Here is a 25,187-nt window from a genome sequence, read left to right as displayed (position 1 = left end):
CCGGTAGAATTTTCTCTGTATCTAGGAGCTATCCAACCTATAAAATAGCTCAAATAACACTTATAAGATCACAAACCTCAAGTCCACATTCTAACAATATCACATGTCCGCTCCTAAGCCCTCCAAACCAGACAAATCTCATATAGTCCGACAATTCAGTTATAAGGCTTAAAATTAATATTTTGCAAAAGTCACTCAAATCAACTTCAAAATTTCTATAAACATGCCTCGCAGTCCTTAACAATGCTATAAGGCTATTGCAAAATGAATTATGATTTTATAGTCACCCACGAATATTTTATGGATTTTTATTCTAAACTCAGCAGTAGACTAATAAGGCAATTTGAAGTTCAGGTTTACCTATGCCAATTATGACACTGGGAATGCGTTCGGGGTATCTGAAAATGGTGGCTTAAAATTTTGACCCGTTTCCATGGTAGCTTTGACAGCTCGTCTGTCCGGCCCGAAAATGCAGATCCGGACGCTGGTGAAATTTCTAAGAAATGAAAGTATCTATGCGAAGCCCACAATACCAGGAGTTAGAATATAATTTTTATTTTTAGAATATAATTTTTATTTAATTAAATAAGCTCATTAAAGATTCGAAAAAATATTGCAAATTTCTCAGGTCCCATCAGATTTTTAGAGTTAAAAAATTTTGAAATTTATATCACCGCAAAGCTCTCGCAGAGTAGAGCGTGCCAGTAGTCTCAAAATTGCCATGGAGTTCCCAGTTTAGGAGAAATTTAGCCCAAAAATTGAAATAGGTTAAAACTTTTCAGACTTAAATCAAACAAGCTGCTCAATGAAAATGAGCATTATTGGTGTCTTTAGAAAGCTCTCAGAGAGTAGAACGTGATTGGGATTAGACCCGGTCCGATCGGTGGCCGGATCGGCCAGATTTTGAGGAGAGAGGGTGAAACAGCACGCCTTGAGAGAAGAGAGTTTTGGGTGGCTTTTTTGGCCGAAAAAGAGGGCAACGGCGGCAAGGAAGGGGCGTCGATGGAGCACTGACGAGGGAGGAAGGAGAGGGAGGTGGTGGCTGACAGTGGGGAGGGGAGAGGAGAGAAGAGAGAAAATGAGGAAAGAAGGGGAGGGCGTCCGTCGCGCGAAAGGGAAAGGAAAAGAAGAAGTAGAAGACCAATCAAATTTGACCGGTCTGACTTGATCCAGTTTGATTCTGTCGATTTGATTCAGGGGACCATAAATTAAATTTTTTACTCTGCCGTATGACCTAAAATGAGACCCCAATATTCTAAAAAAATTATAAAAAAACTAGAAAAATTGTGAAATCTAAATATATTTTTAGTTTTGTCACATAGTCTTTAAATTAATTTTTAAAAATTGATAAATTTTATCGTCTCAAAAAAAAAATTCGATTTTAAAAATTCAGAAAATTTCAATTAAATTTTCATAATATTTAATACAATAAAATATTATAATTTACATATAAAATAATTATTTAAAAATTCAGATATTACATCAAAATTGTCATAATTTTAATAACAATTTATTCTCGTCACTGAATCTTGTGTGCGTGTATTCTCTCATTTATAACATAAAAAGACAAAAAATCTAAGTGGTTGCAGTGTGTGTTGTGTCTACATTGACATCGTATTGACACTTTGGTGTCTCACATTATTTATAAAGTGTGCATGAATGAGATTATATGAGAATAAAATCCTCTCAAAATTACTATAATTTTAATAGTAGTAAATTCCTATCAGAATATCTCATCTATAACAAAAAAAAAAAAAAAAAAATTCCATTGTTACGTATAATAGTGATCTGCGCTGTTTGACAATTTGAGCACATTTTTTTTTATTGCGGTTGTGTTTGTGTTCTTAGGGAATTGTTTAGTTGATGGTGCATAAAAATAGATAGCAAATCTTTATAAATAAAATTTTTATTCAAATTAAACAATATTTAATTAAATTATTTAAAAAATAATAAAAAGGCAATCAAATAAAAAAATATAGATATTTTTTTTTTACTTTTTATTATCATATTCTTTAATATTTTATATAAAAAATTAAATAATAGTCTAATTGATATTAAAATTTAGTAATTAAAAAAATTAATAAAAAATAAATAATTTAAAAGATTAAAAATAGGATATTAAATAGTATATTTTTTAAAATAAAAAAATTAAATAATTAAATTCTGTTTAAAATATAAAAATTAAAAGAGTATTTAATTTAACTTATAAATTAATTAAAATATTTAAAATAAATAAAAAGTTATAAATATATTATTATTTAATTTAATTTATAAATTAAAATAAATTATTTAAAATAAAATAAAAATTATAAATAAGATATTTTACTTATAATTTATCTACTTATTTTTAAATTATTTTTAAATCAAATAAAAAAATATTATTACCTTAATAACTTTTAAAAATATCAACTATATATTCATTGTAACTATTTTAACATTAAATTACATTTATTATTATTTTAATAAATTAAACTACTTTAAACTAAACACTTAAATAATAATTTTATTAAATAATTAATTATTTATTTTAAAATAAATTTATAAATTAAAAAATAAATTTTAAATAAAAAATTTTAAAAAAAATAACCAAATCAAACTCCATCCAATTGTCAATTTCCCCAGTAAAATAGTATTAGCAAGGCTTTGTCCATCGTAGTGGAGCCCAACAGCCAGCAAAGGATAGAGTTGCTCTTGTAATCTTGTAAATGACATCGTGGACAGCCACTATAATATAAAAACCCCACCTTCGAATTATTTTTATCATTAATTAATTATTACTAATTATAATTAATAATTAAAAAATTAAAATAAAATCCCTTTCCCTCTTTCGTTTCTCTCCTTCTATGCTTTCCCTTTCTTTGTCGAAGAGAAACCACGAGAAAATTACACCACAGGATTGTCCACTTCGATCCAAACGCCTCCAATCATGAGCAACGAATAGTAACCCTCCTTTCTCTCTCTCTTGATATTTCACCTCTTAATCATTTCCCCGTTTTCTATTCGCATTATTGCTTATACTTGTTCTTCTTTCTGTTTTTTCTAGTGATTATCTCTTTAAGCTTCTGCTAATCGGAGACTCGTCCGTTGGAAAATCGTGTCTGCTTCTCAGATTTGCCGTGAGCTTGACTTTCTCTTGACCTTTTTTTCCTTTTTCTGATTAAATTTATTATTTTCTATGAATTAAATGTACATTTGATATGATGATATTTGTTGTTAATATTAGTGGATTGGTGGGTAATTAAGGGGATTAGTGTTAAAGATTGAGCATTTAGTAATTATATAGTATTTAAATTTTTTTTTATGTTTCTTAATTTTTTTCAGGATGATTCCTACGTGGACAGCTATATCAGTACTATTGGAGTTGATTTTGTGAGCTTCTCCTCTTTCTTTCTCTCCCATATATATTTATTTTTGTGTATTTGTTATATATTGTCTGTAATAGTTGAAGAGTCATAATTTTTTTTGATGGTTTTTTAGAAAATCAGAACTGTGGAGCTGGATGGCAAGACAATTAAGCTGCAGATTGTGAGTAACTGAAGATATAATTGCTCTATTTTGAAGTTTGGTGTTTATTTGTTGGTTCTGGGTTCTCTGAGTGAGATTGTGAATTGGTTATTAAGTACATGTTCAAAACAATCAAGTTTGAATGCGTATTAGAATGTGTTACCTGAATCGCTTCTACCCCCTAAACGTGTACCAGAACACTTAAATTGGTGAAATCTATGAAAGAAAAGTTAAAAAAAAAAATGTAGCTTTGCAAGAGAAGGAAATAATATACGAAATAAAAAATAATTGTTTTAATTAAATAGAATACTTAATTGATTCTGTTTTGCTTTTTATTATTTGAATTTTACATACACATATAGCTTAAATTTTATAAATTAGTTGCTTTGAATTACATATTTTTCATGCATATAATTCAAAATGAATTGAGCAATATATTTAAGTGTACCGCAATCCCATGTAGTATATCAATTAAACCTACCCCACCATATCACCAATTATTGGCGTATCCATATCCATGCCCATGCCGCGTACCATGGCAAACTAGAAATCACGTAACACTATTAGATTTGGGTCTCTAAACTTGGCAGGAAAAGAAATGCGCATTATTTTATTGTTCCAAATATATTTCATGATTCTACTTCAAATTTGACCTAATTTTTTTTTATTTGTTTCTTTAGTGGGATACTGCTGGACAGGAGCGTTTCCGGACTATAACAAGTAGTTATTACCGAGGTGCACATGGGATAATAGTAAGAAATTATGGCTTGCTATTATATGGAAGCAGAAAATTTTATATTGTGTTTGATCTTTGGTTCGTTGTAGTATCATCATGCTGGAATTTTGAAAGATCCTAGCTTCCCTGCAAATTACATGTTGTAGGCTGGGTTTTCATGATGTAAATGCTTCTAACCTGAAGGCTGAAGGAGTAAGATTTGGCTGCATTAACACTTACAGAACATAAAGATGAGTGATAAGTGATAACAACTTTGCACAATCGGATTTAGCCAGAGAGCTTCATGAACCCCTTCCCCCCTCCTCCAATTCGCCTCTCTGTGACCTCCCATTGATGGGTTTTGATCATTTATCACCCAAAACTGCCCTGCTATTTTTCCCCACAGGGCTTATTGTTAGATTAAATGGCCATTATTCTTCATTGCTTTCAGAAAATAAACTTAAGCTTCAAATGAACTTGGGTTTCTTACTGCTTATGCTTGTATCTTTGTTATCAGCACATGATTATGCTGTAGCATTTTGTGGATTACTAATTTACATTGGTTGATTCTGGCTTCCATGCTTTATATTACTTTTGCCTGCATCCTTTTTACTTGTTTGTATTGATAATAAGGATTATAACTGGGGATACTATGGCATGATTTTCTGAATGGTATGTTTGTACTACTTTGTTTTCATGTTGTTTCAATTCTTAATCTCCCATATAAAGAGATTTGTGATTTGCATGGCGATTATCACAGATAGTATATGATGTTACCGAGATGGAGAGCTTCAACAATGTCAAGCAGTGGTTAAATGAGATTGATAGATATGCAAATGATAGTGTGTGCAAACTTTTAGTTGGAAACAAGTGTGATCTAGTTGAGAACAAGGTTGTGGACACGCAAACTGCAAAGGTATAGTTGGTTACAATTGTTGCCTTAAATGCATTCTCTTGTTCATAATTTCTTCTCACAAAGTGTGCTTAACAGTGGGAAACTCTTTTTTGAGCCACCGTATTAAACTTGCCTATTAATTCATGCTCCTATTTCCTAGTGTATAGTAAATGGAAAAATGGTCGCTTGTGCAGTTGTTATATCTTACTAATTACTTATTTCCTTGACAAAAGCTTTTACGCATGGTCAATCTTACTGAAACAGGTAAAGATGCATTGAACCACATTTCTTGAAATGGTGAGAAAATTCCTTTTAAAGGGTGTATTTTTGCATAGCATATCCATATCAAAAAGGTATTTGTAGCTTGTGTATTTTGATATGCAAGGAATAAAAACATTCTTTAGATGCATTTGAGTTCTTTGTTGGTTTAAACTTTCAATGAAGCAGTGACCTTTGAGGTTAATTGAATAGCCTGAATTAGGTGAACTTGATAACTTGTGCCCAGAGAATGAATTGAATATCTGTGAATTTGATTACTTGAAGGACACATTGAAAAAGACATAGTCTTATTGTAATCTGATTATGGTGTTTACTGGTTTAAGTTTTTCTTGCTTTCCTGTACCCAAACAAAATGCAGGCATTCGCAGATGAGCTTGAAATTCCTTTCCTAGAGACTAGTGCTAAAGATTCAATTAATGTGGAGCAGGCTTTCTTGACCATGGCCGGAGAAATTAAGAAAAAGTAAAACTACTGATGAACTTTTCCTGCTGCTCTTTTTCCATGTGCTTTATTGTTTTTGTGTATGATGATTTTTTTTAGAAATTATTATGTATTGTTCAAGTACTTATGTTGCCATCTTTACCTGCTTAGATTTATCATTTGGCTATATTTAACATCATTACCTTATATAATTTTCCGAACCAAAACTGTCCTTCAGTGGACCAATAACATCATAGCAAATATGCATTGCAAAAGTGATTCATGGAGAACTTGTGAAAAGTGAATTCACTCTTGTCCCATATTGTAGAAATGGAGTGTTTTCATACTGATACGTACTTTCAGTTCTTTTTTATTTTTTTTAGAAAAATAATTCATTGTAAATGCTATGCAGAATGGGTAGCCAGCCAACTGCAAGTAAGTCAACAGGAACTGTTCAAATGAAAGGGCAGCCAATCCAGCAGAAGAATAACTGTTGTGGTTAGCCATTCACTTGTATTTTTAATTTTATGTCTTAAGATTGCTAAGACTTAAGTATACCATGAATGTTGTTATCATATGGATCAATCAGATGTTGTCAAATATTCTATGGTTGTCTGAAAAATGAAAATTCTTACATTTCCTTTGAAGAAAAATGGCTACTACCAAGCTACTGCCGCTGTAAAGTATGGAATTTACAATCTTATTGTTGCAAGCCTGAGTGTTCTAGTGTTGCAGTAGGCAGTCTCCTAGGCGTGCATTTTTCCTTATCAGCATGCAAATTTTGATGATATGTTACCAGGCTGTATTATTATAGAAATCATGGAAAGGGACTGAAATGAAATATCATTCAAATTCTCTTAGGGTTCTGTTACTATTCAAATTGAATGTGGCATCTCAAGTCTCTAGCCTGGCGTGCATTAGAGGAAATTATGTGTATGTGCACTAAGTGCCCATGTGAGCCCCAGAGTAAATAGAAATACAAAAGGTAAGGTTTTGATGGTGGGAATTATCGCCAAAGTAAACGCTTGCATAAAAGATTGGATCTAACATTAATTTTAATATTTATTGCCCTGGATGGGACATTCAAGGCAGCCAGTGTTTGCTTGAAATTGTAGGTCATAACTGTTCTCAATGGGAACTCAGATCTGAATTGGGTAGATGAATGGAACATTTGTTCTTTTCTGCTGCCATGCTTATTGTCAAATGGCTATCTTTGATTTGGAATTCAGATTTCAATTGGACAAGAATTCAAATTTCAAGGAACATTTTGTCAATAAAGGGGCCCACATATCTAATAATTGGATCGATAGTGCTGCAATTTGGAGTATTTGCCAGGCAACACAGGCTACTATATTGATGAGCAGACAACATAGACAGCACAACTGTTCATGTGGATTAAAGACAACCATCTTAGCTTCGATTTGAGCTCATTTCCAACAATTCACAATGGAATTACTGTATTCCCATCTTGCAGAAGGAGGGTTAGGGAAAATAAGGAAGAAATCATGGCAAAACTTTATAGAAGCATAACAAATATCAAGATACATCAATAAAAGCATAAAAAACTATAGGACATCTCATGCGAAATAATAAATAATCCGACAACACAGTTCGAAAGTTCGAACATAAAAAGAATCAATAAGAAGCCGAGGCAGCAATCCCATTAAGGGGTGCAAATTGATGTAAATACAAATTTTCTAGGATGAAGAGCAGCAAGGTTTCTTAGCGTTACCCTCAGACCCTCCAACCACAATGGTCTTCCCCTCTTTGATGTTGGCAGGTGCTGGTTCTTCTGATGAAAGTGATTTCTTACTAATGATCCGGTATATTTCAGAAAGGATTGTCTGGAAAGCCTTCTCAACATTTGTTGCTTCAAGAGCAGATGTTTCAATGAATGAAAGTCCTTCTCTCTCTGCGTAACTTTGAGCATCCTCGGTGGCCACTGCTCTGAGATGTTTCAGATCAGTCTTGTTGCCAATTAGCATGATCACGATGTTCGCATCCGCATGGTCCCTTAGCTCCTTCAACCATCGACTGATATTTTCAAATGTTGTTGGTTTTGTAACATCATATACTAGAAGAGCTCCAAGGGCACCTCTATAATAGGCACTAGTTATTGCTCTGTATCGTTCCTGCCCAGCTGTGTCCCATATTTGAGCTTTGACAGTCCTTCCCTCAACCTAAGCAAAAAATGCATGCTCGTCTCTTTAGAGATACAAGATGAAGATGCATTTACAAATAACTCTCACTAAATTTTTTTATAAACTGAGGGATAATTCTCGGATACTTGTCTTGCATAAAACTAATAAAATCAAAGGGAAACTGTGAATCTGTTAATGAGAAACATAAAGCAAATGCAACAGTAATATATATATATATATATAGTGGAAGGCCAAAACAATTTAACTATAAATAGCCACATTTCAGCGAAATAAGGAAACCAATATTTACTTAATTATTCCCCCTCTGAATTCTCTGAAAGAAAAAGTTACATGGCCCGAGGAGAAAATTAGATGAACTGCTCAAGCAACATAAACAAAATTAAGAAGCCAACACATCATTTGATGCTAACATTTTTATCTAACAAGAAATTGGTGTCCCAGTCATTAACAAGATAGATGACCTAAAAGCTTGCTCTCAAATATAAAATTATCCCACCAACTTACACAAGTAAAGAATACCTAATTTTCATCCATCTTCCATCAACAATACATCAATTGCAATCAAAATTTACTAACACAACTAACCACGAATGTGCATGGTAAACTCATTTATGATGGAAAGAATAACCAAGTATTTAAAATTGACCATTGATGCCAGTCAATTCTAAATTTGGAATTTGTTCATGACAATGTCATCCCCAACACAGGTCTCACAATGATCACAGCTCTTTCACTCAAGTAAGAACTATAGCTTCTGTTGTAAGTTTCTCTATCACAAAACCATACTGTTTTCTTTGATAATATTACCATCATGCCCTCCCACTAGACATGCATGACTATACAAAAAAAGCCCAAAGGCTTAAAGCTGATGACTTGTGCAAACTTACTGTAGTTTATGATTTTCTTAGCCAATCCACAATATTAACAGTCGTCCCACTATTAACTGATCTATATATGTCATCAAATTATTTCTTCTACTCGCCCCAAATTTTTTTCATGATCAAAATCTTATTAAACAATCTAATAATTCAAACCATCACACTTTAATACTTCCAACCTCAATTGGAAGTTATGCTAGCCAATTTGTAGAGATTTTCTCTTTAATTATATATTTATATTATTATATTATACCATAAAACTGCAACTATCATCCCTCTTCGCATTCTGAACTTATTTCTCAGTCAATTTTTGCGTATTTCATATCCATGATTCCAAGTCTAGGCAAATTCCAATAGTCCTCTTACCAATTTTAACTGATTCCTTTAAAAGTTCTTTCTACCATCAAATATCTTGAGATGGAGAGTCCCTTTCTGAGATTCTCACAACATTATCTTGACATGGTCCTCATTAGTTTCCATGCTTGTTGAAATCTGAGCAGAGGCAGAAGTAACAGTTTCCACGTTCCAATGCTCATTTTTAGGAGGTCTTTCATTGAGAACTGTACTATCCCAATAAAGTTCTGATCTTTGATTTATTAGTAAAAAAAAAATTTCCCCCAAACATTAAAAAAAAAAAGAAAAGAGTTGCTCCATTTTCTCTAACAGATAACAAAATTCTAATCAACAGCACCACCCAATTGGCAGCAAAGATCATAAATGTAAAATCAACCAAAAATACCAGAATAATTAAACGAAATTATATATATATATATATATATATATATAAGAGAAGAGAAGGAGAAGAAGAAATTGAAAACTTGACAGAATCTAAAATTCAAATTCAAATTCAGAGTCAAAATCAAAATGCTTATCTAAAGTACGAAAACAAATTCACCCATCCAAAACCAACTCAGATCGAATCGAATCAAGCAACAATAGCAAAAGATCAAAAATTTACATAAACGACTATCACATATTCGAATCGAACTAGATCAACTTAAGATACTACTAAATCATACTCAATAGTCATACTTCCATACACAGAAAATTCTAGAGAAAGTGTGCGTTTAAGAGAGAGAGAGAGAGAGAAAAAGAGAAGGTACTTGAAGAGTACGGGTGGCAAATTCGACACCAATGGTAGACTTAGACTCCAAACAGAACTCGTTGCGAGTAAATCGGGAGAGAAGATTGGATTTTCCTACTCCAGAATCGCCGATTAATACAACCTTGAAGAGGTAATCGTATTCCTCGTCCGGTCTCCTCGCCATTTGCTTCTCTAGAGAGAATATCTCTGCCCCTAGAGATTCGATCGTTTTAAGACACAAGGGGAGAAAAGAAGAGAAGAAAAGGGGAAAAAAACGCAGAGGAAGAAGATGATTTTTGAATGCATATTCAAAATGTTCAAATATTAAATTGAAGAAGTTTGCAATGTCAAAAATACCCTTGAAACAGTATATGACGTCAAATTATCAGTCTGCCACTGGAGAGTTAGACTCTCTTCTTGCAGAAATTAATATCTTTTAATTTTTATTTTTAAGAAAAAATTTGATTTTTATCTTTTATAAAAATATAATATAAAATATAAAAATTGTGTTCCTTTATTAATAATATTTTTTAATTTAATAAAGTAAAAAAGTACTCATATCTTTTAAAATTAAAAAATAAATTGTTTTAAAATATATTTAAAAACTTATTTTTGCATTAAAATTTTTAATGTGTTATTTATTTGTTAATTTTAATTGTAAAAAATTAATGTGTTATTTATTTATTAATTTTAATTGTAAAAAATTATGTTGTAATTTTGATTATTAAATTTTAGTTAAATTTTCAAAATTTTTTTATTTTTTTATTTTTAAAATAATTTATCTAATTTTTCACAACTTAACATGCTAGTTTTCAAGAAAAATATCATTCTGAATATTATTAAAAAGTGTAATTTTAAAAAATAATTTTATTATTTTAATATTTTTAAAAGTAAATTATATTAAATTTATAAAATTGAACCGAATATTTATAAAATTGATTCTAGAGCTTGGAGTAGGTATGGGTAACTTAATTCATGTACAAATTTTAATTTTTATGAAAAATTTTAATTATTTAAAATCAATAAATAGATTTATATATACATTAGTTTAATTTATTTTTAATTATTTATATTTTTCAATGATATTTTAATATTAATTTAGTATTTAAATTGAAATAAAAATAAAATAAAATTTACTACAATTTTATGAAAAAAAAAATCTCTCCTTAGTAATTGATGGGCTATAAATTCCATGGGATAGCTTAAATTGGAAAAGACAATGGCGGATTCAAATCAAAAGGGCGATAATTAATACATGATCGTCTTTTTTCATATAAAAAAAAAAAAACTTGAGTAAACTACAAATTTTCTAAATTAAGCTAACATGAGTTTAGAATTTTTCGAGTTTTTCACCTTCTTATTTTTTTTACAGCAAAAAATAAATAATATATTAGATTTTATTGATTCCATTTTGAAATAAATTATTTTTAAAAAATTAAATTAAATTAAATTATCAAAAGATTATTATCAGTTTTTATTTATCCTAAAATGCCTGCTTGATTAGGCATTCTGTGACTGTGGCTGACACTGTTACGAATGCAATCTTTATATGGGATTTGCTTGCCTCACGACTAAAGAGCTTTACTTCACAGTTTCTCCATGTTGAGAGAAACATGGGTGAACTCAAGCAGACTGAATCGGTTCTTCCTTTCCGGTCAACAAAGAAGCCTGCACCTCCCAAAGAAAAGAAACCAAAAAGGAGAAAAAGCTGACAAAGCCCAAAGAAGCTGCTGAGGAAGAGGAAGAGGAAGAGGAAGAGGCTCCAAAGCCCAAATCCCAAGAATGCTCTTGATTTGCTGCCTCCGAGTAAGATGATATTGGCTGAGTGGAAGAAATTCTACTCAACCGCCGAGAGGAAGGCTGCAACTAAAGGTATATATCCTCCTTTTGATTTTTTTCTTTTTTTATTCCCCTTTCCGTTTGTTTAGAGCATTGCATTCAACAGTTGTCTTTCAGATTTGTATTCTTTTCTCAGAAGTGTGGAAAATCGGGATACCAAATGCTAGGAATATAGTTTGACATGTGTTTCTTTGGCGGTGTCAGTCTTGTAGTCTTTGAAGAGCAAAACCTTCTTTTTTTTTTTTTTTTTTCTAATTTCAGTCAAATGAAGGTTTTGCCCATAACATTATTGACCGGCAATCTTTAATCTATTCCAGGATTCTGGGACATGTATGATCCTGAGGGATACTCACTGTGGTTCTGTGACCACAAATACAATGATGAGAACAGAGAGATGTTTGATACTGCGTATAAGGTCAGTAGCTTTCTTGAGCGGATGGAAGTTGTTAGCGAGTATGCATTTGCAAAGATGCTACTGATTGGCGAATACCCTCCATCCAAGGTTAAGGGGCTGTGGCTTTTCCGTGGCCAAGAAATTCCTCAATCTATTATTGAGATAGCATTTTCTTGTAAATAGGTGAGTATATTCTGTTATATGTCTATTTGGATCTGTGTTAAGTAAAAAATATAAAATTTCAACTTAAGTGTCAAATTGAAAGTCCTATCCAAATGAATTGTAATAGCTTTGAAAATGAGCCATCACTGGCAGATCTAAGTTAAAAGTATCTGCTCGCTCAGTCCCCTGCTCAGGGTGGAGCTAAACGGGAGCAAGAGGGGCCAATTCCCCTCGAAACTCCATGCTGCCATATTAACCACCTATAAATTTTTTGATAAAAAAATTTTTAAGTTTATATTTAAATATAAATATTTATATAAATATATAAAAATTTATCTATTTATTAGTAATTATAAATTCAATTATTTATTATCTCATATTAATTTAATCAATAATTTTTTTTTCATTTATTGTTCATTCTCAATTTAAAACTCTGTCTAAGTAGTTTCTGCTTAATCGGTCCCAAGTCCGGATAAAGAAGAAGGGTTGCGATAGGTGACAACCAGCGTAAAAATCTACTTACAACGCGCTACATCGGAGCTCGGGTATAGTGAGAAATATGTAAGGGTGTAGGGCGTTCAATGAAAGCGACGCACCATACCGGCGCTCGGGGTGTGGTGTTAAATGAACAAAGGTTCCCACATAAAGGACGGATGTGGGTAAATAAGTTAGTCCATAAGACAGATAGTAGAATGGATAGTGGAACAGAACACAAGATAGGCATAGAGAGCAATAGAAGATATCATAGAAGGAGATAGTGGAACAGAACACAAATAGGCATAGAGAGCAATAGAAGATATCATAGAAGGAGATCAATTAGGAAGTAATATGATAGGAAGAGAATCAGGGTTGGTACTTGGAATGTCGGATCACTTACAGGAAAATTAATGGAGCTTGTAGATAACTTGGAAAGGACAATGGTGAATATTGCTTGCATTCAGGAGACTAAATGGGTAGGAGAGAAAAGTAAGGAAGTAGGTAACTCAGGATACAAACTGTGGTTTATCGAAAAGGAGAGGAACAAGAACGGAGTGGGCATAATTATAGACAGGACATTGAAAGATGTTGTAATAGCTCTGAAAAGGGTAGGAGATAGAATTATACTAGTAAAACTAGTACTAGAAGGAAAAACAATAAATGTAGTTGGTGCTTATACCCCACAAATAGAACTAGATAGTAAGAGTAAACAAATGTTTTTGGAAGATATGGATGATCTAATGCAAAGCATACCGAATGAAGAGAATGTTTTCATCGGTGGAGATTTGAATGGACATATAGGAAGTGATAGGCAAGGTTATGAGAATGTTCATGGAAGTTTTGGTTTTGGTAGCTTAAATGAGAAGGGAAAAAATATCCTGGATTTTGTTATGGCATACAACCTAATACTAGCAAATACCTACTTTTTAAAAAGAGAGTCGCATTTAGTGACTTTCAAAAGTGGGCAACATAGAAGAAAAATTGACTTCCTCTTAACCAGGAGTCTAGAGGATATGGACTACCCTCAAAAGAGAGATGGTGATGGAATGAGGAAGTACAAAAGGCAGTGAAGAGAAAGAGAGAATAGTATAAGAAATTACCTAAGTGTAATAATAATGAGGCATATGAACAGTACAATATAGCAAAGAAAGAGGCAAAAAAGGTAGTTAGTCAAGCAAGAGCGCAGGCCTTTGAAAAGTTATATGAGAAACTTGGAACTAAAGAAGGGTAAAAAGATATTTATAGATTAGCAAGGAGGAGAGAAAAGAAATGTCAAGATCTCAATCAATTTAGGTGTATTAAGCATAAAGAAGAAAAAGTGTTGGTGAAAGATGAGAAAATTAAAGAAAGATGGAGAAATTATTTTGATGATCTCTTTAATAATAGTCAAAGTGGTAATAGCAGGAATATAGACTACATAAAAAAATATAAATTATACTAAAAGGATTAAATCTTTAGAAGTAAAGGAAGCATTTAAGAGAATGAAAGTAGGTAAAGCCTATACCTGATGGAATACCAATTGAAGTGTAAAAGTTTTTGAGAGATGTGGGAGTGACATGGTTAACTAACTTGTTTAATAAGATTATAAACTCAAAGAAAATGCCTGATAAATAGAGGAGGAGTATTTTAATATCTATTTTTAAAAATAAGGGAGATATACAGAGTTGTTCAAACTATAGGGGAATTAAACTCATGAGCCATACTATGAAGTCGTGGGAGAGAGTTGTGGAACATAGACTATGTCAGGACACTTCAATCTCTTCCAATCAATTTGACTTCATGCCCGGTTGTTCAACTATGGAAGCGATCTTTCTCATTAGAAGCTTGATGGAGAAATATAGAGATGTGAAGAAAAATCTACATATAGTTTTTATTGATTTGGAGAAGGCTTATGATAGTGTTTTAAGAGATATCTTATGAAGAGTGTTAGAACAAAACAGAGTATCTATGAGATACATACAAGTGTTGAAGGATATGTATGAAGGAGCAACTACTATTGTGCGCACAGTGGGAGGGGACACAAGAGATTTTCCTATATCAGTTGGATTACACCAAGGTTCAACTGTAAGCCTTTACTTTTTTACATTAGTTTTAGATGAATTGACGAAACATATACAAGAGAGTATCTCTTGATGCTTGATATTTACGGATGATATAGTTCTGATAGATGAGACACGAGAAGGAGTCAATAGAAAGTTAGAGCTTTGAAGAAACACTCTAGAGTCAAAGGGCTTTAAGTTAAGTAGAACGAAGACAGAATAAATACATTGCATGTTTTGTGAAGTCCAAACTGGTGATAGGGAAAGTGTTAGTTTAAATGGTAGTACTGCCCCAAAGTAATTAATTTAAATATCTCAGCTCAATTCTTTAAGTAAATGGGGGATGTGAGGAGGATGTTAGTCATAGAATTAAAACTAGATGGTTGAAATAGAGACGTGCTACTTAAATTTTATGTGATTGCAAAATTCTCAATAAGTTGAAGGGAAAATTTTACCGTACAGCCATACGACCGGCCATGTTATATGGTAGTGAGTGTTGGGCACTGAATGAGTCGTATGTGTCTAAGATAAGGGTTGCAGAGATGAGAATGTTAAAGTGAATGAGTGGCCATATTGGACTAGATAAAGTCCGTAATGAGAGTATTAGAGAAAAGGTATGAATGGTGTCAATTGAGGATAAGTTGAGAGAAGAGAAATTGAGGTGGTTTGGTTATGTGAAGCGTAGACATACAGAGGTTCCAGTTAGACAAGTAGAGCACATTATGTTAAAGAATAGAAAGAAAAGTAGGGGTAAGCCTAAACTGACTTGGATGAGAGTAGTACAACATGACTTAGAAGCATTACACATTTCCGAGGATTTAACCCAAAATCGTTTAGAGTGGAGAAAGAGAATTCATATAGACGACCTCAAATTTTTAGGATAAAAACTTAGTTGAGTTGAGTTGTATTGTTCATTCTCAATTTAAATAAAAATATTTAATTTTATTTTTTTAGGTTAATTTAAAATATTTTGCTAACTTTTTAACAAAATTAATGAATAATGTTTTAAAAAAGAAAATTAATTAATAAAATAGATTAAATTAATAACTAAGTGAATTCATATTATTTTTTCAGGTGTAATAGTTTATAATGAAAATATTTTATAATTTAAGTATGTATAAATATAAAAATATATATTTTTAATTATGAGTAATATAAATAATTAATAATTTAATTTATAATTTTCTTCGGTCTCTTCAAATATTATTGTTTAACTCTGCCATTGCCCCCTACTGAAAGAAGCAAAGTCGCTAACTTTTTTTTATTTTTTCTTCTAATTCCCTACAAAAAAACAAAATCGTTAACTGTTTTTTTTTCCTCTAAAGACGGAAATATTATATTAATCGGCAGCGAAGGTCTCAGTCTTTGTAGCCCTTTTAAGTACTGAAAAGCCGAGCAAGTAGCATCGTGAATCAATGGAGATTTCAAGAGTTAAGAGACTACCACACACACAACCAAATAGCACAAACCCACAACAAACAAGCAAAACTCTAGCCATAGAGATGGGTAACTGCTCAACACAATGCAATAGTCTAAGATCCCATGAAGCCCATTCTTGCAAAAAAAAAAAAAAAGACCATATTTATAGCCCCTGCCCGGAGGTGAGGAGGGAAAACCTATGCTCTGGGCAAGAGAAAGAAGTCATCCCTTGCCCGGATAAGACAAAAGAAGGCCGACAATCATTACAGGAAAAAGAGAAATAAGCCGCTAAGTGAAAACATAAAGGAGAGATATCATCTTTCTATACAAAGCTGCTAACTTTGTTGGTATTACAATTTTATTTGGAATCTTCAAATGAAATCACATTAGATCCAGTTCAATAGATATGGCTTCAAATATTCATTCAAATTGACCCATCAAACTATGTAAATTCCTATCTCTCTTTCCTGTTCTGTGGACTTAAATGCTTGTACTGTGTACTACGATCGATTTATAAAATAAAAGATTAGCTTATGTATTTAATGCATGTATATAAATAAGCTCAATGGTAATGAAATTATGTATAAAATTATAAGAATATGAGTTAGAGTTTCAATTAAAGCTAAATAAATTTAAAAAAAAAATGCATAAGCTAGTAAATTAAATGCAAGACACCATGAATAATTAACATCTATTTTAAGTTTAATGAAATAAACTCTGCTCTCTATACATATATATACTTTGAGGTTCTTCCTCCATGAAAATATGCTTTTGTTTTTCAACAGTATGCAGAACTAATGCTTGAGGACACTGATTTTAATGGGGAGGACTTTCATTTATTGGCTGCATGTGCTTAGTTGAGGTTCTTTCTGCATAAAAATATGTTCTGGAGGAACCACCAATTCAGGCTCTTTCTCTATGAAAATGTGTTCTGAAGGAACAAATTTTTGCAGCCATTGATACTCAGGTGAAGGAATTCACGCTTTTTTGTTTTTCTGAGAATTCTTGATCCAGTGCTGATGGTCTTCCAACTTCTTCTCCTTTAGAGTTGAAAACTTTTAGTTTTAAAATTCTCGATTATCAATTTAGGGTTTAGTAAATTCACAATTGATTACAATTCCCTCTATCATGTTTCAATTGATTTTTAAGGTTTTTCACAAGAATTAAGAAATGATCGAATGGCCTTATAATTGACTAAAAAACTCTTTAGTATCCATGGAATGTAGAAAAATAATAAAAGAGATAAATATATTGAGAATAATAATAAATAAGAGCGAAGCCAGCAATTTGAGTCGGTATGGTCAATAAAATTTTATTTTGCTTAATATTTAGAGAAAAATAAAATATTATATATAATAATAAACTATTTACCAAGAAAAAAAATATAATAATATATGTAAATATGTAACAACAATCAAGTAGAAAAAAAAATTCATAAAATAATAAATTCTTACTATAATCTTAAATTTAGAATTATTTTCCATAATTTTTCATTTTTTGAAGCATTACTTGATTGCTTCATTATAATTAATGCTATCAAAAACATCTTTCAGTATATGCAATCAAATAATCAATTAACAATTGATTTTTTACTCAATCATTTAATTGAGTCTTCATAAATTTCATTGTAGAAAATACTCTTTAACACATGTCATTGTAATAGATAATAATAATGTCAATTTTCACTAGCCAACAAACTAATTAATATACTAAAATTTTCATATATTATATGTCAATTACTAAAACAATAAGTAAAATAATTATTAATCTAAATGTAATTATTATTATTATATATTAAGTATAATAACGATCAAAACAAGTGAATTTATGGGTAATATATATATATATATAGAGAGAGAGAGAGAGAGAATAATTAATACTTCTTTAATTTTTAAAATGACAAACAATTTATCTATTAATTATTGATGACCAACAATTAATTATAGTTGCTGAACTAAAAGTCCCTTATGTTGACATAAGAGTTTTTTTCCCTTCTTTTTCTTTTTCTTTTTCTTTTTTCTTTTTTTATTTTTTACTGCAAAGCTTGCATTGCAAGTCTTGGAAATGGGCACCAAAAAACAAGATAGAGCTCAAAATCTCAGGAGAATTTATATTCCAAGAACTATAAAGATTGCTTGATCTAAAAACTTTCGCAATACAATCTACAGCTCTATTAGCTAATCTCTTAATTAGAGAGAAAGATACATGATTAAAGAAACTACTTCTTGTAATAATAGCTTAGACCGCAGCCTGAATTTCCCAAGGAACCAAATTGTTCTGTTGAATAATAGCAAAATGAATGATCTCTGAGATTTTGCACCCATAGAAATAGCAAGGTTAACCGCTTTAAGGATGGTAGAGCTTCACCCACCAGAGGAGAGGAGGCTTGAAATTCATAGGACAAGTGGGACTAAGAGGGATACGTTTGTGAGCCAAATTTCTCTTAACTGGTGAAGCATTCAGCAAAGCTTTCCACACAAAAGCTTTTAAATTGGAATATAGAGGGAGATTCCATAATTTCCTCCAAGTATGCTATGGAATGGAAAGTGAGTTGTTGGGACTGTGAATAGTAGATTGATTGGCCTTGTCCAGCAAAAAATGATAGCCTGATCGAACTGAGTATGCTCCAGACTTATCATAATGCCATATCACTGAATCTTTACATTCCAAGGGAGCTACTGGAATTGATTTTATAACTATAGCAACCTCTCCTTCACTAACTCATTCTTTCATTGTAGATTGTCATGATCAATTAAATCAAAAAAATGGTTAATATCCAAAAGACAGTGATTGAGCTGCTGGACTTTGAAATCTTGCACATGAGGAACCCAAGGGTAGTACCAAATGAGAGTATCCCTCCCGTCTCCTACATTGTGTCTGATCACTTCCTTCAAAATATTTCTTCCTTCCAGAAGGCTTTGCCAAACCCAAGAGCTTTGCTTTTTAGAGGAAGGGGCTTGCCAGAAAGAATTATGAGGGAAATAGAGACCTTTAATCATTCGGGCCCGTAAGGAAGAAAAATTTTGAATTAACCTCCAGCAACAAGCCAAATTACTATCTCTTTTATGTATAGCCAATAAATGCTACTTTCTCACTTTGGTAACATAAATATAAGCATTTTAATTAGTTCATGGTTAGAGCTTTAGTACAAAGAAAACAGAGGAATGAACCCTGTACAGTACAAGTACAGCTGAACCCTTATTTGGCTTAATTATATACAGTTAACTTGGCAACCAACCAAATCACCAATAATGCCTCTGCTTCCCAGGGGACTCATACCCTCTCACATATCTCTCTATCAAGGCCTTGGAATCGCTGAATCATTGGAGGATCTAAATCAAGTGATGGTGACGCTAACCAGCATTAAGGACATCTATTCTTTGGTATATGGGATCCACGACATGGGCAACTTGGTACATGCTCAAAAATCAGATTCTTTCCTCATATTCTCTTCTTGGTTTTTGGGATTAAATTCTTCCTGCTTCGATTGGGGTTGGTACTTTTCTTCTTTGATAATCATCATCGCAACAGCAAAAACAGCACAAATGGTAGCAGGTGTCATCACGAGGATTATGCCTTCTACCATTATCATTATTAACGTTAATGCATATAATACAGCAAATTTTATCCTGTTCAAGAACCGCTGCATGTTAGTACAACAAGATTAGCATAGTAATTATCCAAGTTAAATCATTTTATTGATATAAAAAATCAAAAAGCATAAACACAAAAAATAAAAGTCTTAGAGGATATCAAAATTCAATGAAAGAAAAACAAAATTGCAATAAATCTTACCCAATAGCATAATGTATCACAATGGCAATCATAAACATCACAGCAACAGCAATAACAACAATCGCAATCGCAATCGCAATCACCAAAATCACAGTCACAACCTAGATCACCCATTGTTATTAATTTCTCTTCAACTGAGAGATAAAAGAGAGAAACAAAAGGAAAGGTTCAAGGATATGCTAGCACAGGAAATATAGAATTGAATGATACGGGTAGAGAATATATGGCTTATAAGTTCCGTGTCATATAGATGGAAAATTTTTTTTTAAATATTTATTCAATTTTAGTTATGAAAAAAATATATTATAATTTTATTATAAAAATTGATTATTTTTTATTTGATAAACAATAAGGAAAACAAAATTTTACTTTAAAAAAATAGTGAAAAATAATTTGAAACTATTTTTCAAATTGTAGTTAAATTTTAAAAATTTTAAAAAGTTAATTTTCTAACTCTTTACACATTTGAACACGAAATTTTGTTTTTTAATTAAAAAAAAAAACTTAGCCAATTTTTACAAGTTAACAAGCTCTTAGCATTTGACATTAAGTTTTAGAATAAAAAATAATTTTTAAGAAGAATACCATTTTAAATGTCATTAAAAAAATTATTTTAAAAATAAATTTTATTATTTTAATATTTATAAATGTAAAGTATATTAAATTTATTTTTAATTAAATAAATGAGCTGTTTGGAAGATTTATTTTCTAATAATGTTAAAAATTCTAATAAATAATATCAATAAAGTTGTAAATGAGTCAATTTACAAACCTATGAAATAAGGGTATGTTTGGTTTAATTGTTGAATACAACTGATAGCTGTTAACTAATAGCTATTACTGTTGACTGATAACTGATAATTGACGATAGCTGTTTTATATTAAGTGTTTGATAAAATTATATTTAGCTGTTGCTCTTGATATGCGAAATGACTAATAAGAGTATATATTATATAATTTATTTCATTATTTAAATAAATATAAAATTATAAATTTATTATATTATATTATTTATTTTATTATTAAATTAAATATATAATTATTAAATTAAATATATAATTATTAAATTAATATATTATATCATTTATTTTATTATTGAAATAAAAAAAATAATTATTTTTTAAGATAATTAAATAATTTTAAAAATATAGATAAAATAATAAAATAATAATTATTATTTAATAAAAAAATATTTTAACAAAATTGAAATGCGTTAAGAAAAAACTTGAATAAACTGAAAATTTTCTAAATTAAGCTGATATGAGTTTAGAATTTTTCAAGTTTTTTAATTTTTATTTTTTCAGAAAAAATTCAATAATATATGAAATTTTATTGATTTCATTTGAAATAAATTATTTATAAAAAAATAAATTAATTTCTTGCAAAATTATTATTAATTTTTATTTATTTTAAAATAAAAAATTTTTTAATTAAAAGAATTAAATTTTTGTTAAAAATAAAAAATAATAAAAAAATTAATTAAATTAAACTCTTATAAAATTTTAAATTCGAGATATAAAAGATTTTATTTATTTTAATAGTTAAAATTATTAACCATAAAGAAAAATCCAAAAGCACATTAAATCAATGGTTTGTAAAGGTCGGGTTGGATCCGAATGTGAACCGACTATTCGATTCCGATCCAAAGAATATCCCATTGGCCATTTGCTTTCTAAACAAAACCCTAGTTCACTTCACTTCATTTCTCTTCCTCACTCGCTTCCTCGCCCGCTATCTCTAGCCGTCGCGTGTTTTCTGCTTCTCCTGCTTGCGGAAGAACGTTCCTTTGGTCAGGTACCTCATTCTTTACATTCTGCATATTTAATTAGTTGAAGTGAACTTTTGACTTGAATTGCTGTTTCTGATCTCAGATTAATCTCTGCATATTTAATTAGTTGAAGTGAAATTTTGACTTGAATTGCTGTTTCTGATTTCAGATCTGAAATTGGAGTCACTAGTTTTTCCGTTGAGCCATGGCTCTAGTGAGTTCGATTCTTATCTTCTGTTTTATTGGAATTCTTTTAAGTGTTTACATACGTAAATCCTGTTTCGATTTTTTTGAATGTATGTTATTGTTCTAGTATGTGGTTTTGATATGTTAGGGAATCTGTTAGATTGATTTGTTCTTTGCTTAATTGGGTTTTATTGTTATTGCAGGTTATTCATGCCGGGAAGACCAATAAAAATGCTTTCAAGACACTGATTGCAGCAGAGTACTCTGGTGTGAAAGTTGAACTGGTTAAGAATTTTGAGATTGGTGCAAATAAGACTCCTGAATTCCTCAAGATGAATCCGATTGGGAAGGTAGATCTCTGTTCTGTATGTATATTGTTGTGCCCAAGAAATTTGCATTTTTTTTGCACTAGATGGGTGAAAATGACTTGGTTAATCTTTTAGGTTCCTGTGTTGGAGACACCAGATGGGCCTGTATTTGAGAGCAATGCTATGGCCCGTTATGGTAAGGCTATACTATCCCTTTTATGCCACCCCATTCTCTGTCTCTCGGTGGTGATTGTATCGAAACTCTTTTGATTCTTAATTTGTTTATGCAGTTACCCGCTTGAAGGCTGACAATCCTCTGTATGGTTCATCCCTGATTGATTATGTAAGATTAGTTCCATTTCTTGTTAGCCAGGAGCTTTAGTTTTCCACATCTGCTCTCCCTCTTTGTTTTTGTGGCTGATGAGTTAATTGTTTCTTTACCTGTATAATACTTATATTCATTGTATGCTTGGATGTTTAGGCCCGTATTGAGCAGTGGATTGATTTTGCATCATTAGAGATTGATGCCAATCTTTTGGCTTGGCTCAGACCTAGAATGGGATTTGCCCAATATCTTCCGCCGGTGAGTCCTTTTTCTATTATTCACGTTATTATATTTATATAATATCATCTTTCTGTGCCTATCCAAGTGTTGTTTGTCATGGCCAATTATAATTTTTTGTTGCATTTATAATAATCTGGTAATTTAAAGAGTGAATAACATGGATTATAACATTTATTTAGTTGTTTCATTACTGAAATAGTTTTTTCTTTTAATAACATGGATTATAACATTTATTTAGTTGTTTCATTACTGAAATAGTTTTTTCTTTTAATAACATGGATTATAACATTTATTTAGTTGTTTCATTACTGAAATAGTTTTTTCTTTTAATAACATGTATTATATTTACTGAAATATTTTTTTAATAACATTTATTGTTTCATAATGTATTATTTTATTCTGTTCTTATCATTCTCATATAAATATTGCTTTTGATCATCGTAATATTTTATCATTGCTGGCTTCTAAGGACATTTTATCTTTGAACTTTATGTATGAAGGCCGAGGAAGCTGCAATTTCTGCATTGAAAAGAGGTTTAGGCGCTTTGAATACTTATCTTGCCTCAAACACCTACTTGGTTGGGCATGCTGTGACTTTGGCTGACATTGTTACTACATGCAATCTCTATCTGGGGTTTGCTCGGCTCATGACTAAGAGCTTTACTTCAGAGTTTCCTCATGTTGAGAGATACTTCTGGACTATGGTCAATCAACCTAATTTCAAAAAGATATTGGGTGAAGTCAAGCAGACTGAATCGGTTCTTCCTATCCAGTCAACAAAGAAGCCTGCCCCTCCCAAAGAATCTGCTAAACCAAAACCTAAGGATGAACCAAAGAAAGAAACCAAAAAGGAGAAAGAGCCGACAAAGCCCAAAGAAGCTGCTGAGGAAGAGGAAGATGCTCCAAAGCCCAAACCCAAGAATCCTCTTGATTTGCTGCCTCCAAGTAAGATGATATTGGATGAGTGGAAGAGACTCTACTCAAACACCAAGAGCAACTTCCGTGAGGTTGCAATTAAAGGTATTTCCTCCTCCTTATTTTTTTAATTCCCCTTTCCCTTTGTTTAGAGCATTGCATTCAATAGTTGTCTTTCAGATTTGTATTATTTTCTCAAAAGTAGAGAAAATCGGGATACCAAATGGTAGGAATGTTGTTTGACATATGCTTCCTTGGCGGTGTCAATCTTGTAGTATTTGAAGAGCAAAAACTTTTTTTTTTCCATTTTTTTATTTTCTGTGGAATGAAGGTTTTGCCCATAACGTCAATGATATTCATGACTGGCAATCTTTAATCTATTCCAGGATTCTGGGACATGTATGATCCTGAGGGATACTCCCTGTGGTTCTGTGACTACAAGTACAATGAGGAGAACAGTGTGTCATTTGTTACTCTGAACAAGGTCAGTGGATTTCTTCAACGGATGGATCTTGCTCGCAAGTATGCATTTGGAAAGATGCTAGTGATTGGCGAAAACCCTCCATACAAGGTTAAGGGGCTGTGGCTTTTCCGTGGCCAAGAAATTCCTCAATTTGTTATCGATGAGTGCTATGACATGGAACTGTACGACTGGAAGAAGGTTGACCTCTCAGATGAAGCCCAAAAGGAGCGAGTCAACCAGATGATTGAAGATCAAGAGCCTTTCGAGGGAGAGCCTCTTTTGGATGCCAAGTGCTTTAAGTGAAGTAACCGTTTATCACTTAACTTATGCTTTAGCCTGCATCCGTAAATTTTTTGCAAAATTTTTTTTGATAGTGATTTTGTATCTCTTGTTTCAGACAAATTTAAGTGTAGCTTTTTGTGATTTTACATGGTATAACTATGCTCTTGGGCCTCTAATGTCCTCATAAACGTACTTCTCAATTGGTATCTGGTGCATTTTGATTATGAGAGTAATTTTATTATTAACAGTATCTCGTCATGTGTGTGTTTTGTAATGCAAGACAAATGAGCATCGGCTAATTATGATGTCAAAAGCACCCTGGAGAAAATTGACAATTGTGTTGATGGTGTTTGTCAAAATCTAGAAATTACTTATCCCTTTTTATTTGTTTTTAAAATTCATGACCTATCCAAATGAAATGTAATACCGTTGAAAATGGGCATACATAGATCACTTGCTCGGTATTCAAATTAGAATATCTACTCTTGCAATCCCCTGCTCAAGGGTGGAGCTAAACAGAAGACACACGGGCCATTCCCCCTCAAAACCACAAGCAGCCACATTAACCGCTTATAAATTTTTTGATAAAAAATTTTAAAATTATATTTAAAATATAAATATATAAAAATTTGTCTATT

General features: G+C 31.5%; 3 protein-coding genes and 1 pseudogene across 4 annotated transcripts; 3 read left to right on the top strand and 1 right to left on the bottom strand.

Moving 5' to 3' along the window:
- The first annotated feature begins 2,783 nt into the window (after positions 1-2,783).
- Positions 2,784-6,525, top strand: LOC110652376 (ras-related protein RABD1). Its single transcript, XM_021807953.2, has 8 exons — positions 2,784-2,940; positions 3,044-3,116; positions 3,322-3,369; positions 3,478-3,525; positions 4,185-4,256; positions 4,980-5,135; positions 5,752-5,855; positions 6,226-6,525. Exons 1-8 carry the CDS (start codon positions 2,927-2,929, stop codon positions 6,314-6,316), a joined length of 606 nt encoding a protein of 201 aa, XP_021663645.2. The 5' UTR covers positions 2,784-2,926; the 3' UTR covers positions 6,317-6,525.
- A 770-nt stretch (positions 6,526-7,295) lies between these two features.
- LOC110669008 (ras-related protein RABA2a) lies at positions 7,296-10,243 on the bottom strand. The gene is made up of 2 exons (XM_021830448.2): positions 9,957-10,243; positions 7,296-7,993 (listed from the first exon to the last, which is right to left on the bottom strand). The coding sequence occupies exons 1-2, from the start codon at positions 10,119-10,121 to the stop codon at positions 7,511-7,513; spliced, it is 648 nt and encodes a 215-aa protein (XP_021686140.1). The 5' UTR covers positions 10,122-10,243; the 3' UTR covers positions 7,296-7,510.
- Positions 10,244-10,308: 65 nt separating this feature from the next.
- On the top strand, positions 10,309-12,353 carry LOC110669031 (elongation factor 1-gamma 2-like; annotated as a pseudogene).
- A 9,347-nt stretch (positions 12,354-21,700) lies between these two features.
- LOC110669010 (elongation factor 1-gamma) lies at positions 21,701-24,794 on the top strand. Of its 2 annotated transcripts, none has more exons than XM_021830451.2 (8): positions 21,701-21,856; positions 22,000-22,044; positions 22,220-22,366; positions 22,460-22,520; positions 22,615-22,667; positions 22,806-22,907; positions 23,390-23,909; positions 24,191-24,794. In XM_021830451.2, exons 2-8 carry the CDS (start codon positions 22,036-22,038, stop codon positions 24,568-24,570), a joined length of 1,272 nt encoding a protein of 423 aa, XP_021686143.2. In that variant the 5' UTR covers positions 21,701-21,856; positions 22,000-22,035; the 3' UTR covers positions 24,571-24,794. The 2 variants fall into 2 exon arrangements, with proteins under 2 accessions (XP_021686143.2, XP_021686144.2); XM_021830452.2 differs by having other exon boundaries at positions 21,742-21,851.
- The last annotated feature ends 393 nt before the right edge of the window (positions 24,795-25,187 follow it).

Source organism: Hevea brasiliensis, chromosome 14, assembly GCF_030052815.1.
Source record: "Hevea brasiliensis isolate MT/VB/25A 57/8 chromosome 14, ASM3005281v1, whole genome shotgun sequence".
Classification (NCBI taxonomy): Eukaryota; Viridiplantae; Streptophyta; class Magnoliopsida; order Malpighiales; family Euphorbiaceae; genus Hevea; species Hevea brasiliensis.
The sequence above is the reverse complement of the archived record's forward strand: the minus strand, read 5'-3'. Positions and strand labels throughout refer to the sequence as shown.

Excerpts from the sequence above, each read along its gene's own strand:
- LOC110652376 (XM_021807953.2), top strand. Across the intron at positions 3,370-3,477 it reads GTACTATTGGAGTTGATTTT|AAAATCAGAACTGTGGAGCT; the intron begins GTGAGCTTCTCC and ends ATGGTTTTTTAG. Across the intron at positions 3,526-4,184 it reads AGACAATTAAGCTGCAGATT|TGGGATACTGCTGGACAGGA; the intron begins GTGAGTAACTGA and ends TTGTTTCTTTAG.
- LOC110669008 (XM_021830448.2), bottom strand. The coding sequence starts at position 10,121 with ATGGCGAGGAGACCGGACGAGGAATACGATTACCTCTTCAAGGTTGTA. Across the intron at positions 7,994-9,956 it reads TTGCCACCCGTACTCTTCAA|GTTGAGGGAAGGACTGTCAA; the intron begins GTACCTTCTCTT and ends TTTTTTGCTTAG.
- LOC110669010 (XM_021830451.2), top strand. Across the intron at positions 22,521-22,614 it reads CAATGCTATGGCCCGTTATG|TTACCCGCTTGAAGGCTGAC; the intron begins GTAAGGCTATAC and ends TTGTTTATGCAG. Across the intron at positions 22,908-23,389 it reads TTGCCCAATATCTTCCGCCG|GCCGAGGAAGCTGCAATTTC; the intron begins GTGAGTCCTTTT and ends TTATGTATGAAG.